We start from the raw sequence: 12,969 nt of genomic DNA on the forward strand, positions 1-12,969 counted from the left end.
CAAACTCATTTTCACTAATGAAATCCCCCAACCCCCCTCCTGAGAAAGCTTCAGTCCAACTGAACATCCCCTGAAAAATTCAGTACAGATTTGTACATTGCCCCTGTCTTCAAGTTTGAAGTTGAAGTTTATTAATGGAATGCCCCTTGAGATGTAGCATCTCGTTTTCAAGGGGGTCCATAAACACATACATATATAAACACAATTTACAATGCAACATAAGTGCACACATTTACACATAAACACACATACCCACACACACACACAGGACAGACATGCTCCTTTGTTCCCTCACCCCCCCAATCCTCAATGAATTCTAAAACAGGTGCCCCCAACTCTGTGCCAACGAGGCCAGATAGCCTTTTAGAGATGTGTTTGTTTGTTTCTTTGTCTGTCTTGCTCTTTATTTTTTCTTCTTCTTCCTCTCCCCCTTTTCCTTCTCCCCTTCTCTTCCCTTCCCTTCTTTATTCACCTCCCCCCTTATCTACTCTTTCCTCCTCTTCCCCTTCTTTTCCCCCTTTTCTCTCTCACAACTTGGTGCTGCTGACAAACTAACCCTTGGCTTCCAAGATTGGTGACCCCTGGTCAGGAATATCAGCAGTTCACAAACCATGGTTCTTAAACCTATTCAGGTTTCATACAAAATAGAAAATGTCACCTGAGGGACAAAGCTGAAGAACCACAGTTCAAAAGTAAAACAAAGGATAAATATGAAAATGCAAATAAATAATACAGCATTGACAGAAGTTCGAAGGAAAGACAAAAAAAAACAAAAAAAACAACAACAAAAAAACAACTAAAAACATGAGCAGGAAGTTTTAAGGTGTGAAAATAATAAGGATTGGAATTGACCAAAAGATGTTACATCCCGAATGAATAAAGGTAACCTATTCCAATCAGATGGAGCCCTATACTGGAAGGCTCTGCGACCACTCTCTTTTTTGTATATGGAACAGTAAAAGTAAGACTATGAGTGCTTCTTAAAGAATATACAGAAGTAACTGGAACCAAAAGTCGCTTAAGATACAGAGGACAATAAAAATAAATACATTTGAAAATGAATAGTGTCCAGTGATATTGGCGCCTTTCATATGGTTGCAAGTATACAATAAAATAATTCATTTTCATTTCACCAGCAGGTTGTTATTTTGTCCAGTAGGGAGAAGGTCCTGTACTGTAGCCATATGTGGTGCTGTATACAGTATTTTTACAGAGCTTATATTTTTGCATATTTCTCACATTTAAATGTTCCATGTCATCAAACTACTATTTATATTTATTTAATATTACAGAGATAACCCACAAAACACACTATGCAATTTTTAAATGCTAATTTATTGAAAATTTACTGAAAACCTGTACCACCTGTGCGAAAAATTAATTGCCCCCCTGAACCTAATAACTGGTTGTCACCTGACAGCAACAACTGCAGTTATGTTACAGCTTGAGATCAGTCTTTTACATCACCATGGGGGAATTTTGGCCTACTCTGCAGAAAAGTTTTAATTCAGACACATTGGATGGTTTACAAGCATGAACTGCACTTTAAAGATCTTGCCTCAACATCTCAATTGGATTGACGTCGGGACTGTGACTTGACCACTCCAAAACTTTTTGTTCTTTTTCAGTCATTCAGATATGGACTTGCTTGTGTGGTTTGGATCGTTGTCATACTGCATAAATTATTTGTGCTTGAGCTTTAGGTAAAAAATTTATGGTGGATGTTCTCCAGGAGGATTTTCTGATAGAGAGCAGAATTCATGGCTCCATCAGTAATGACAAGTTGTCTAGTACCAGGGGCCTATTTCACGAAGCAGGTTTAGTGAAAACTCTGAGTTTGTTAACCCTGAAATGAGGGAAACTCAGAGTTTTCTGTTTCACGAACCGAGGTAACTCTAACCAGGGAATGCGGGGTAACTTGAGCCTGTTTCACAAAGAGGGGTAACTTCAACTCTCGATCAGTTACCGCAGTAACAGACTCTATGACTCTAACCTGCTCGCCAGCAGGTTTATCTGAGAAAACCTCGAGTTTCTCTCCATCTCTGCCCACTTTCAGCCACACACGCTGTTTCATTTCCTCATTCATTCAGTCAGTAAGCGGGCGAGTTTTGGCGTAGAACAGCTTTTATTAATGATCCAGTGGAGAAAGGAGCAGCATTACTGCACAGATAATTAAATATTCGTCGGTAGATTGTTATCAGACCGAGCATAAATGTTCTCGCATTTCTGGACAATTATCGGTTTGAGCGGTACCGTTTCGTAATCGTTTTAAGTCCATAATCTACATAAACAACCTAATTCGTCCTTACATTTACATTACCAGCCGCAGTCATGCTCTCACATCCAGCAGATATTGTGTGTTGCGCTGCGGTTCTTTGCAAATGAAAGTTTTTATATAATGTCGGAGATGCAGAGTAAGACAACTGTATGAAGAACAGTCAGAAAACTTTTCCTGGCTCTGAAACGACTTTTACTCATCATTGTGGACACAAACCTGTCAGAACATCAAGGCGCAGTTCCACAGGATTGCAGGTGAATGATGTAGAGATCTGTTAAATTCATTTTAAATCATATTCTGTTAATGACATTGTGCTGCAGCCTCAGACTGGGATTAGTCATTTGAATTTCTTTTAGGATTTCCCAGTGTGATTGGCTGCATAGATGCACACACATCCCCATCCAGCCCGATCTCACGGGGATTCGTGAAACTGTCACGTAATTTTTTGTTTCGGTTTCGTGTGCACCAACACGATTTCGTCATGTTTTTCGTGCCGCTCACCACGAAATGCACACCAATGTATTTTAAACGGCGGACTTTTCGTGCCACTCAGAACGTATTTCAAAAGAATGTGTATATTATATTTTTAATGTAAAACCGTGGCGAATCCAACGCTATATTTTGCATGACATCGTCCCTAAACATAACCCTAACCATAACCCTAACCATAACCTAACCATAACCTAACCATAAGCCGGTGGTACACTTACCAATTTGCATAGGAATTTCAAGAATGTCCGGCGGCCGGCGGCCGCAAACGCGATCACACAAGCAGTATACGCCGATGGACAGCTTAGATTGTCATGAATCCGCCGGTATAAACCACTTTCAGATGTGATTACCACAGCGAAAAACATTTCGTGGTGAGCGGCACGAAAAACACGACGAAATCGTGTTGGTGCGCACGAAACCGAAACTAAAACTTACGTGACAGTTTCACGAATCCCCGTGAGACCGGGTTGCCCCATCACAGCTCCCTCACATCATGAACAAGAAGTCCATTCACAGCATAAATGTGCAGGTAGGCTACAGGTAGACTGACTACTGTTTCTAAATGTTAAAGACTGCATCATAGTTCAACATCTGTCATTCTCTGCACTGTCCAGATCATATGTGATGCTGCATACATCATTTCTAATGTGGAGGCCAAGTGGTCTGGGTCTGTTCATGACTCCAGGATTTATGGAGAGTCTAACCTGAGCAACAGACTGCAACGTGGTCAGCAGCCTAAAGATTTTCACAATAGAATTCTCTTGTCTCCCTCCTTTAATATACTCTGATGTATCCACTATACATTACAGGAGAGTTTGATGGCCTTCTGCTGGTTGACAGAGGTTACCATGCCAACCCAGGCTGATGACCTCATACCCTGACCCTGAACCAGGCCCCCAACAGAACTTCAACCGGACTCACTGCAGGACCAGCGCCCGGGTGGAGATGACCATAGGCCTGCTGAAAGCCCGTTTCCAGCACCTACGTCTCCTCAGGGTGACCCCTGAGAGGGCCTGTGATATTACTGTGGCATGTGTTGTTCTTCATAATATTACCACTATTAGAGGAGAGCAACACCCTGCCCTACAAACTGAAGACCCAGATGATGAGCCCATCCACCTGCAGCTATCCAGGACAGCAGAGCAGTCAGAGACACCATATGCAATAATCACTTTAGAGTTTAAGTCACCATCACCACCACAGCAAATAAAGACATGATACACATTTCATTTGGTCTTCTTTATTTCCTACAAATAAAAGATAGTTCAGTTAATGTTCCAATAGTTAACATAATTCACCTGTGACCATCACCACCTCTAACTTGTACTTTGACATTCAATTATACAGTTGCACATGAATTCCACAGAATGAATCTCTGGTGTTTCCTGAACATCCATCTCACTGTGTCAGTCTGTGCAGTGGAAGCTGAGGGACCATCCTGCTGCTGTCCAGCCATGCTCTGTTAAAAAAAGATGAGAATGTGCAACACTTCAGTGTAGGCTAAATGTCACACTCTATATTCCACCCAAAATGTGAATGAGAAGAGAACTATCAGTAACATACCTCTGTATAAAACTTAAACTACCATTTGGATAAATCTTTGGAGTGTTGCCTACTTACAGTTACAAGGTCTGTGGTGTGAAGGGGCCAAAAGACAAAAAAGACACAAAAGAGAACTAAATAATCATATATATATATATATACACACACACACACACACACACATACACATCCATGACCTTTTATACCACCTGATTTACAGGCATCTGCTTTCTTTCTGTTGGCTGAGCAGAAGTCTGTGTTAGTTTGAATAGGCTCAATTATTTAACAGAACATGATATGGATGCAGACATTTAGGCCATGTGTGGATAAAACAACTGCACAGTCAAACAGCCACTTAATATTTAGGCTACTTTACAATGTAAAACATGATCAACATGAAGTACCTCCATGAGATAATGCCGAGGTCTGACCTGTTTGAACAGTGTTTTTATATTTCATCTTAAGCTGCTGCCACGAGCGCTTCTCCCCCGCGAGATTTCCTCTAAATAGTTATTCCCTGTAATATTATTACGATTACAAAGGACTACATTTAAACTTACGCATTGATACGGGCAGCAGTGTTCTCCACGCCGTCTCCCTCTCTTTTGCAGCTGCAGCGGTGTTGCACTTCTTTCTAAAAACGTCTTCAAACTCGCCATATGAGCGCGTTAAAAACTTCCAGTTCAAAAACGCAGCCTTTGGCTTCCCCGTTGCCATGGTGACTCGTCGAATCGGGGTTCCATTGATGCTGTCTTTTCAGATTTGCGGTGCACGCGCTTAACTCCGAGTGAAACTACTCCGAGTTGATTAAACCAACTCAAATCAGCCGTTGTGAAACCGAAAACTCAGAGTTTCCTGTCTCAGAGTAGAGTAGAGTAGAACTCAGAGTTGAGGATTAAACTCAGAGTTTGTAAAACCTGCTTCGTGAAATAGGCCCCAGGTCTGGAAGCAAAGCAGCTCCAAACCATCACGTTTCACTGCTGGTATAATGTTCTACTGTTCTTCTTGTGGAGTAACACCAGATGTAACGGACCCATATCTCCCAAAAAGTTCCTCCTTTGACTCTCCAGTCCACAGGATGCTACCCCAAAGGTCTTTTTTTTTTGTTCTTGTACAAACCTAATGAACTTTTATGTTCTTTTTGGTTAGTCATGATTTGTGCCTTGTAACTCTCCCATGATGCCATTTTGCACAATCTTACTTACTGTGCATTAATGTACACCGACCTTCACTGAAGCAAGTGAGGCCTGCAGTTCTTTTGATGTTCACCTGGGTTCTCTTGTGTGGGAAGAGATGTCGACATGCTCTTGGAGAAAGTTTGGTCAGCTGGCCACTCCTGGGAAGGTTTACTTTGTTTGGCAATTGTTCTTGAATGTCTTTACAACATGGTATCATGTGCTGATTGATTGATTGGGCTTTGAGTAGGTCAGAGACACTGTACAATGACAGTGTGAGATCATGGCAGACCTGTGAGGGCAAAAAAAAACAACAAAAAACTAAATGTGCAATCAAGTGATAAAAAGGATTGTACTGCAGATATGTTTAAATATTTCACTGCAATAAAGTATTTTCTTTGTAATATTGTTTTTTATGCCTGAACAAATGTTTAAATTAACACACATTTTAGTTAGTCGGACAAAATGTTATGACACTTCAGTTATTTACCCATGATGGAGCTCATAACTTGAAGGCTGGAAAAAAAGGCACTTCCCTAAATCACAGCAAACTCACACCAGAAAGAGCCATGATTTTAGCATCCTGAAAACAAGATGGAACTCAAGATTTATTGGTTTACAAAGTACACAAAATTCCTTCGATATTCATATAGAATTTGTTGAACGCCTTCCATCATTTGTGCATCATAATGCAGTTTAACATTAAGACCCAACATCAACAGGAGTACATGCATAATCAAATAAACCAAAACATATTGGTATTAGAACATATAAAATTGCATAACTCATCCTACCAGCATTGTATTTTATAAATAAAAAAGAATTAACAAGAAGAGGTTAGACAAGCAGTAAAGAGAGAGGGGGGACAACTCTTCAGTTATTCCTACTCACTATTTAAAATCAAAGTCAACATATTTTTCCATTCAGATGAAAAAGCAGTCATATTGTTTTCTGAAAACAATGTGTGCTGTCTGCACACAGAATGACATAGTGGAGTGTATACAGAAAGTACTGCAAGAGAAGGGGTCTGGTCATATCAAAACAATACTGTGGTCCCAAACACTGAAAGAATAACACCACCCTGAGCAAAAATATAAGGACAGCTCCAATTCAGAAATACACTCAAAAAAATGCATAGAAAAGCCTGCATCCCAATCCTCTGATTTGAATCGGTGGTTAATTAATGAGTCAGCAGGCAGAGAACATGAAGGGAAATAAAGTATGTACATCCAACTAATAGTAGCACTATTATTACATTGTTTTGTTGCATTTTTTCCTTTCTGTTTCCAGCTCAAGTTTGTTGGGATGTTTGTGCTGAGGTAACACTTCTCCAGCAGAGGATGCTTGTGTCTTCACTTGTGTTCCAGTCGCAGCAACTGTTCCTTCCCGTTAATGGTTAGTGACCGCAGCTGTCCATCCTCTTCCACCTCCACCCGCTCCTGACCATTCTCCACAATTCTGGAAAAAGACAGGGTGAGGAAGAGGAGAGAATTTACAGATGCTTTAAATCAAATTTTACATCAACAACATAAGTACCTTATTAAAACCTTCCTAATGAACATAAAAATGGAGGTGAATTTACACACTTTCAATGATAGTGCAGAGCAAAGTCAATGTAGCAAGTTCAACATATTACAATAATTTACGCAGCTCTATGCTTGGGCGTGCGCCGCACGCTCGTCCCGTCTGGGCTACCTGGCTGATCCTGCCAGTAGCATATGCTTGCCTCAAAGATTAAGCCATGCAAGTCTAAGTACACACGGCCGGTACAGTGAAACTGCGAATGGCTCATTCAATCAGTTATGGTTCCTTTCTCATTTTAAATAGATTTTACAAAGATAGACAGATAAAATTTAAAATGGAAATGCAATTTTAATGTAAAACTGATCACCAAAAAGTATCTAGAAGGGGAAGAAACTAACTTTGCTGGTTTCATATAGTTAAAAAAAAAAAAATCAACTGTGACACAAAGAACAACATCCAGAAAACAGCTGCTTCACACCTTTGTACAGCATTTCCTGGTTTACTACAATGATTTCGAACAAACATTACTGTATTTGGTGACCACGTAATTTGCATTTACAGTAAATCAAAGTCACAGTGCTCAGTCTTGGCAGTGAAACATAAATAGTCTGACCCCAGTAAATTAATGAATCGCCACCACAATCACTCATTATGCTGGTGATTCTTCTACCACATGTACAACTAGATTGCAACAGTTGTAAACTGAAAACCATGTCGCACTCTGCTAAAATGTCGCACTCTGCTAAAACTTGTGTCAAAATCTTTGGTCTAAACTGTGATCTCAGCTGGGATTTAAAGAATTCAGTTGCTATGCAGAACATCAACATCAGGACAGTCCTAAAATTCCTCAACCGAGCACTCTCAGTGAGTGTTAACTAACTGCTCTCACTTCACTTCTAATCTGTAAAAACTTCTCAAAAAGCAGCTTCACTAAAAACACAGGACATGTTGGGCATATTAAACGATGCTTATAAGAGAAGCTGAAACTGCTTACTGTTCTGCTGAGCAGCTGGGAACTCTCAGGGTCTGCCCTGACCAAAGCTGCGTTTTAATTGATTTGCTATTAAATCAGCATGCTTATTTCAGGTTGTTTTGTAATGGAGTTGAGGTGTTCTGATAACAACAGAGGGATAGAGTGAATATCAGTCTGCTAGTGCAGGTGGTATCATCTTAGTTTAGATTTTAATTTTTCTACTGCTAAATAATGTGACTGGAAAAAAAATTGTGTAATAATGTAATGTGTAGAGAAAATTTAAAAGTCGAAAGCCACGGCCCATCCCATTATACTGCTGGCACAATCCTAGAAAAATTGTACTCAGATTATTGTTGCAATGCTCTCAGTCAATTTAAATGTTACTAATCCTCAAAGCTGAATGTTTAACAAAGGAAAAGTGACATTTGTCTTTCTCAGGGGAACATGTTAGAGTGCACAATTAATAGGCAACTAAATTACAAAAATATCTGCAAAGAGTAATAGTAACAATAAAGCAACACAAAATGACAAAACATTTTTGTGTAACATTGATTGACCAGTATATCCTTCTTTTCAGTTAACTGCCATGAGCACTCCATAGATGAAATCCGCTTCCTGATCTATTCATAATGAACTTATAACCTTCAAAATATTGTCCTAATAAGCGTATTGTTTTCCTGCCCTGTTAGTCTCATTTGAGAAGGGCCCACAAGTCCTTCAAAGAATTTAAGTCTGATGAGGGAGGCAGCAAAGTCATTATCCACCCCCGTTCACATGTCTAACCCCCTTTCCCCACTTAGCAACACACCTAATGACAAACACAAGCTGGAAATTGGCAGTTCCATGGTCGGAAACGTGTAATTATACACCGGCAACCATAGCTAAATACATTACAGGGGCCAAAGCGGGCGATGTTTAGTTCTATTAAAAATTGCTGACTAAGGGTGATTGTAGGTAAAATAAGACTGGAATTCACGTTGGCGATAACATTCGGTTTCATTAAAACATTGTCAACCGCTGGCTGTCAAGGTGGTGTGGAAGTTTCTATGGAAAAATAGTTTTCATATGTATGTATGTATGTATGTATATATATATATATATATATATCATAGTAGAGACTGCGATTTGGTAGAATTGGAGTTTCTACCAGTAGAGATTGCGATCGCAATCTCTCCCAGTAGAAACTCCAATTCTACCAGTAGAGATTTGTCAGGGCTAAGGTTAGACTTTTAAGGTTAGGGTCAGGGGTCAGGGCAGGGGTCAGATTTAAAGATCAGGGTTAGTTAAGGTTAGGGTCAGATTTAAAGTTCCATCTCTACTGGTAGAGATTACAATCGCAATCTCTGCTGGTAGAAACTCCAATTCTACCAAATCGCAGTCTCTACCCTGACACATATATGTATATACATACATATGAATGTGTATATACATGTATGTGTATATATATATATATATATATATATATATATACATATATATGAAGCTATTTGCAGGGGAGAACTGCCCATTATTCATCTTTAATTTAGGAAAACGAAAAATCCCAGGTTTCTTTTCAGCTCTGTCCCCAGGCTGACAAAGGGTTACAGCTCTGTAGAGCCTTCTGTTTCTTTAGCGTTACTGCTGTAACGAAGGCTGCTGAGGGCTAAAGGAACAGATGACCTTCTTCACAAAAAAAGTTTTGAATATTAGACAAAAAATTCTGAACATGCGTTAGATGCAGTAGCGCTGGAAGCGTCCATAGAATCAGATTTATACTTGGACTGCTTCTCTGCTGTAAATCTCTCAGAGGTCACCTTGAGTCATCCATCCATTCTCTATACACCGCTTTATCCTCACTAGGGTCGCGGGGGGTGCTGACTTGGGCGAAGGCAGGGGACACCCTGGACAGGTCGCCAGTCTGTCGCAGGGTTACATATACAGACAAACAAATACACTCACATTCACACCTACGGGCAATTTAGAGTCATCAGTTAACCTCAGCATATTTTTGGGCTGTGGAAGTAAGCCGGAGTGCACGGAGAAAACCCATGCATGCACAGGGAGAACATGCAAACTCCATGCAGAAAGATCCTTGGCTCAGGCTGGGACAGGAACCAGGGATCTTCTTGCTGCAAGGGCGGAAGTGCTAACCACTAACCAGGTGCAGCCCACCTTGAGTCAACTATAGTCAATTCTTCTAAAGCAGCGAGTTGTTTGTTGGACGTCATCCCAATCAGATTGTTCAACAATATCTTTCTCTTAATGAACACTCCAATATTAGACATCATCAGGCTCATTTTATTTATTATTCATTTATTTACTTAGTCTGACCCAATAAGTGCATGTTTATGTGATCACAAAATAATGATAGGAATACTTATTCATTTTTTAACTGTACAGACAGCTTCTAATGGCGTGCGAGCCACTATGATAATCCATTTGGTCAGTAACTACCTTTTCGTAGTGATCTTCCTGCCGTTGATGATCTTGGTGGAGGTGGACATAGAGCGGAAGTTACCCATGCTTCCTCCACCTCCTCCTCCAAAGGAGGCTGAGGAGAAGGAAGTGAAGCCTCCACCTCCCAGATTTCCCATTGTTGTCATGTGACCCATGTGACCCATATGACTCATGTGACCCATGGTGCTCATGGAGCCAAAAGAACCAAAGCCTGGGATAAAGAGGACAAGATCTTGTTTCAAAAGGCAAGAATGGTTTGCAGCAATGTGAAATATTTTGAAGCTGATATGGTTTGCAACAGCACACCTTTTGAAAATCTTTCTTTAATAAAAAAATGTGTTTGTGCATTCTCACCTGGGTTGAAAGGTGAGAAGCCAGCACCAAAAGGAGGAAAACCAACAAAGCCCCCGAAAAATGAGCCACTTGTTCGGTTGCGACTTGCCCGGTTTTGCTGCTGCCGACCACTGCTGAAAAATGGATCATCACTAAAAGGATCTGCACCTGAGAGAACAAAAAAAACAAAGCCATGACATTGTTAAAGTAAACTAAAACTACAGCTGGAGGTCAGGAAGACAATGCTTTAGGTTGATACTCTTCCAATGCTTTAGAGATGAATCAGCTTCTTTACTTGTATAGGACGTCTTACCGAAAAAATCTGCGAATGGGTCTCTTCCACCAAAGAATTCCCTGAAAACATCTTCTGGGTTACGGAATGTGAATGGCTCGTGGAAATGCTCTCCATTGTGAAAGTGGTTTCCTGAAACATTATGTTAGTAAAAACTAAAGTTAACACTGTAAACCTGGGCCAAAGTAAAAACAAATTAAATTATTTTGACGCTGCTAAGTCTGTGTTTATTCCATCTGTTCCATACAGTGGGTACGGAAAGTATTCAGAACCCTTGAAATTTTTCACTCTGTCATTGCAGCCATTTGCCAAAATCAAAAAAGTTCATTTTATTTCTCATGAACGTACACTCAGCACCCCATCTTGACAGAAAAAAAACAGAAATGTAGAAATTTTTGCAAATTTATTAAAAAGAAAAACTGAAATATCACATGGTCATAAGTATTCAGACCCTGTGTTCAGCCCGTGGGCCGACCGGGCTTAAGAGGTTAAACTTGCTGTATGGTATATTTGAACAAGTAAAAGTAAAACTACGCAGCTGGACACACGTACGCAGTTACTGCAAAGGTTTAAGTTAAAAGAAACACTAACCTCTTCCGCCATTGCTCCCTGTCAACCCGTCTTTGCCCTTTTCAGCTAGTACAGCCATGAGTCTTCTGGGGAATGACGCAACAAGTTTTTCACACCTGGATTTGGGGATCCTCTGCCATTCTTCCTTGCAGATCCTCTCCAGTTCAGTCAAGTTGGATGGTGAACGTTGGTGGACAGCCATTTTGAGGTCTCTCCAGAGATGCTCAATTGGGTTTAGGTCAGGGCTCTGGCTGGGCCAGTCAAGAACGGTCAGAGTTGTTCTGAAGCCACTCCTTTGTTATTTTAGCTGTGTGCTTAGGGTCATTGTCCTGTTGAATGGTGAACCTTCGGCCCAGTCCAAGGTCCTGAGCACTCTGGAAGAGGTTTTCCTCCAGGATATCTCTGTACTTGGCCGCATTCATCCTTCCTTCAATTGCAACCAGTCGTCCTGTCCTTGCAGCTGAAAAACACCCAACTTGATGCTCCCACCACCATGTTTCACTGTAGGGATTATATTGGGCAGGTGATGAGCAGCGCCTGGTTTTCTCCACACATACCGCTTAGAATTAACACCAGAAAGTTCAATCTTGGTCTCATCAGACCAGAGAGTCTTATTTCTCATAGTCTGGGAGTCCTTCATGTGTTTTTTGGCAAACTCTATGTGGGCTTTCATGTGTCTTGCACTGAGGAGAGATTTCCGTCGGGCCACTCTGCCATAAAGTCCCGACTGCTGGAGGGCTGCAGTGATAGTTGACTTTGTGGAACTTTCTCCTATCTCCCGACTGCATCTCTGGAGCTCAGCCACAGTGATCTTTGGGTTCTTCTTTACCTCTCTCACCAAGGCTCTTCTCCCACGACTGCTCAGTTTGGCTGGAGCAGGCCAGGTCTAGGAAGAGTTGTGGTCGTCCCAAACTTCTTCTATTTGAGGATTATGGAGGCCACTGTGCTCTTAGGAACCTTTTTGTAACCTTGGCCAGATCTGTGCCTTGCCACAATTCTGTCTCTGAGCTCCTTGGGCAGTTCCTTCAACCTCATGATTCTCATTTGCTCTGACATGCACTGTGAGCTGTAAGGTCTTATATAGACAGGTGTGTGCCTTTCCTAATCAAGTCCAGTCAGTTTAATTAAACACAGCTGGACTCAAAGAAGCAGAACCATCTCGAGGAGGATCAGAAGAAATGGACAGCATGTGAGTTAAATATGAATGTCGCTGCAAAGGGTCTGAATACTTATGACCATGTGATATTTCAGTTTTTCCTTTTTAATAAATTTGCAAAAATTTCTACATTTCTGTTTTTTTCTGTCAAGATGGGGTGCTGAGTGTACATTAATGAGAAATAAAATGAACTTTTTT

At 40.8% G+C, this 12,969-nt stretch overlaps 1 protein-coding gene and 1 long non-coding RNA gene across 6 annotated transcripts in view; both read right to left on the minus strand.

Moving 5' to 3' along the window:
• Nucleotides 1-2,984: 2,984 nt before the first annotated feature.
• Nucleotides 2,985-4,862, minus strand: LOC127535425 (uncharacterized). The gene is made up of 2 exons (XR_007944274.1): nt 4,334-4,862; nt 2,985-4,229 (listed from the first exon to the last, which is right to left on the minus strand). It is a non-coding gene; the product is annotated as an uncharacterized LOC127535425 (long non-coding RNA).
• A 1,195-nt stretch (nt 4,863-6,057) lies between these two features.
• The window catches only part of LOC110970365 (dnaJ homolog subfamily B member 6-like), a 52,471-nt gene continuing 45,559 nt past the window's right edge, over nt 6,058-12,969 (minus strand). For all 5 annotated transcript variants that reach the window (XM_051953424.1, XM_051953425.1, XM_051953426.1 and 2 more), the window contains exons 5-8: nt 11,067-11,177; nt 10,775-10,921; nt 10,418-10,631; nt 6,058-6,945 (exon numbers count right to left, since the gene is read on the minus strand). In XM_051953424.1, coding sequence (XP_051809384.1) covers nt 6,840-6,945; nt 10,418-10,631; nt 10,775-10,921; nt 11,067-11,177 — 578 coding nt within the window. In that variant the 3' untranslated portion in view covers nt 6,058-6,839. The remainder of the gene's footprint in view (nt 6,946-10,417; nt 10,632-10,774; nt 10,922-11,066; nt 11,178-12,969) is intronic.

This window comes from Acanthochromis polyacanthus, chromosome 9 (assembly GCF_021347895.1).
Source record: "Acanthochromis polyacanthus isolate Apoly-LR-REF ecotype Palm Island chromosome 9, KAUST_Apoly_ChrSc, whole genome shotgun sequence".
NCBI classification, from domain to species: Eukaryota; Metazoa; Chordata; class Actinopteri; family Pomacentridae; genus Acanthochromis; species Acanthochromis polyacanthus.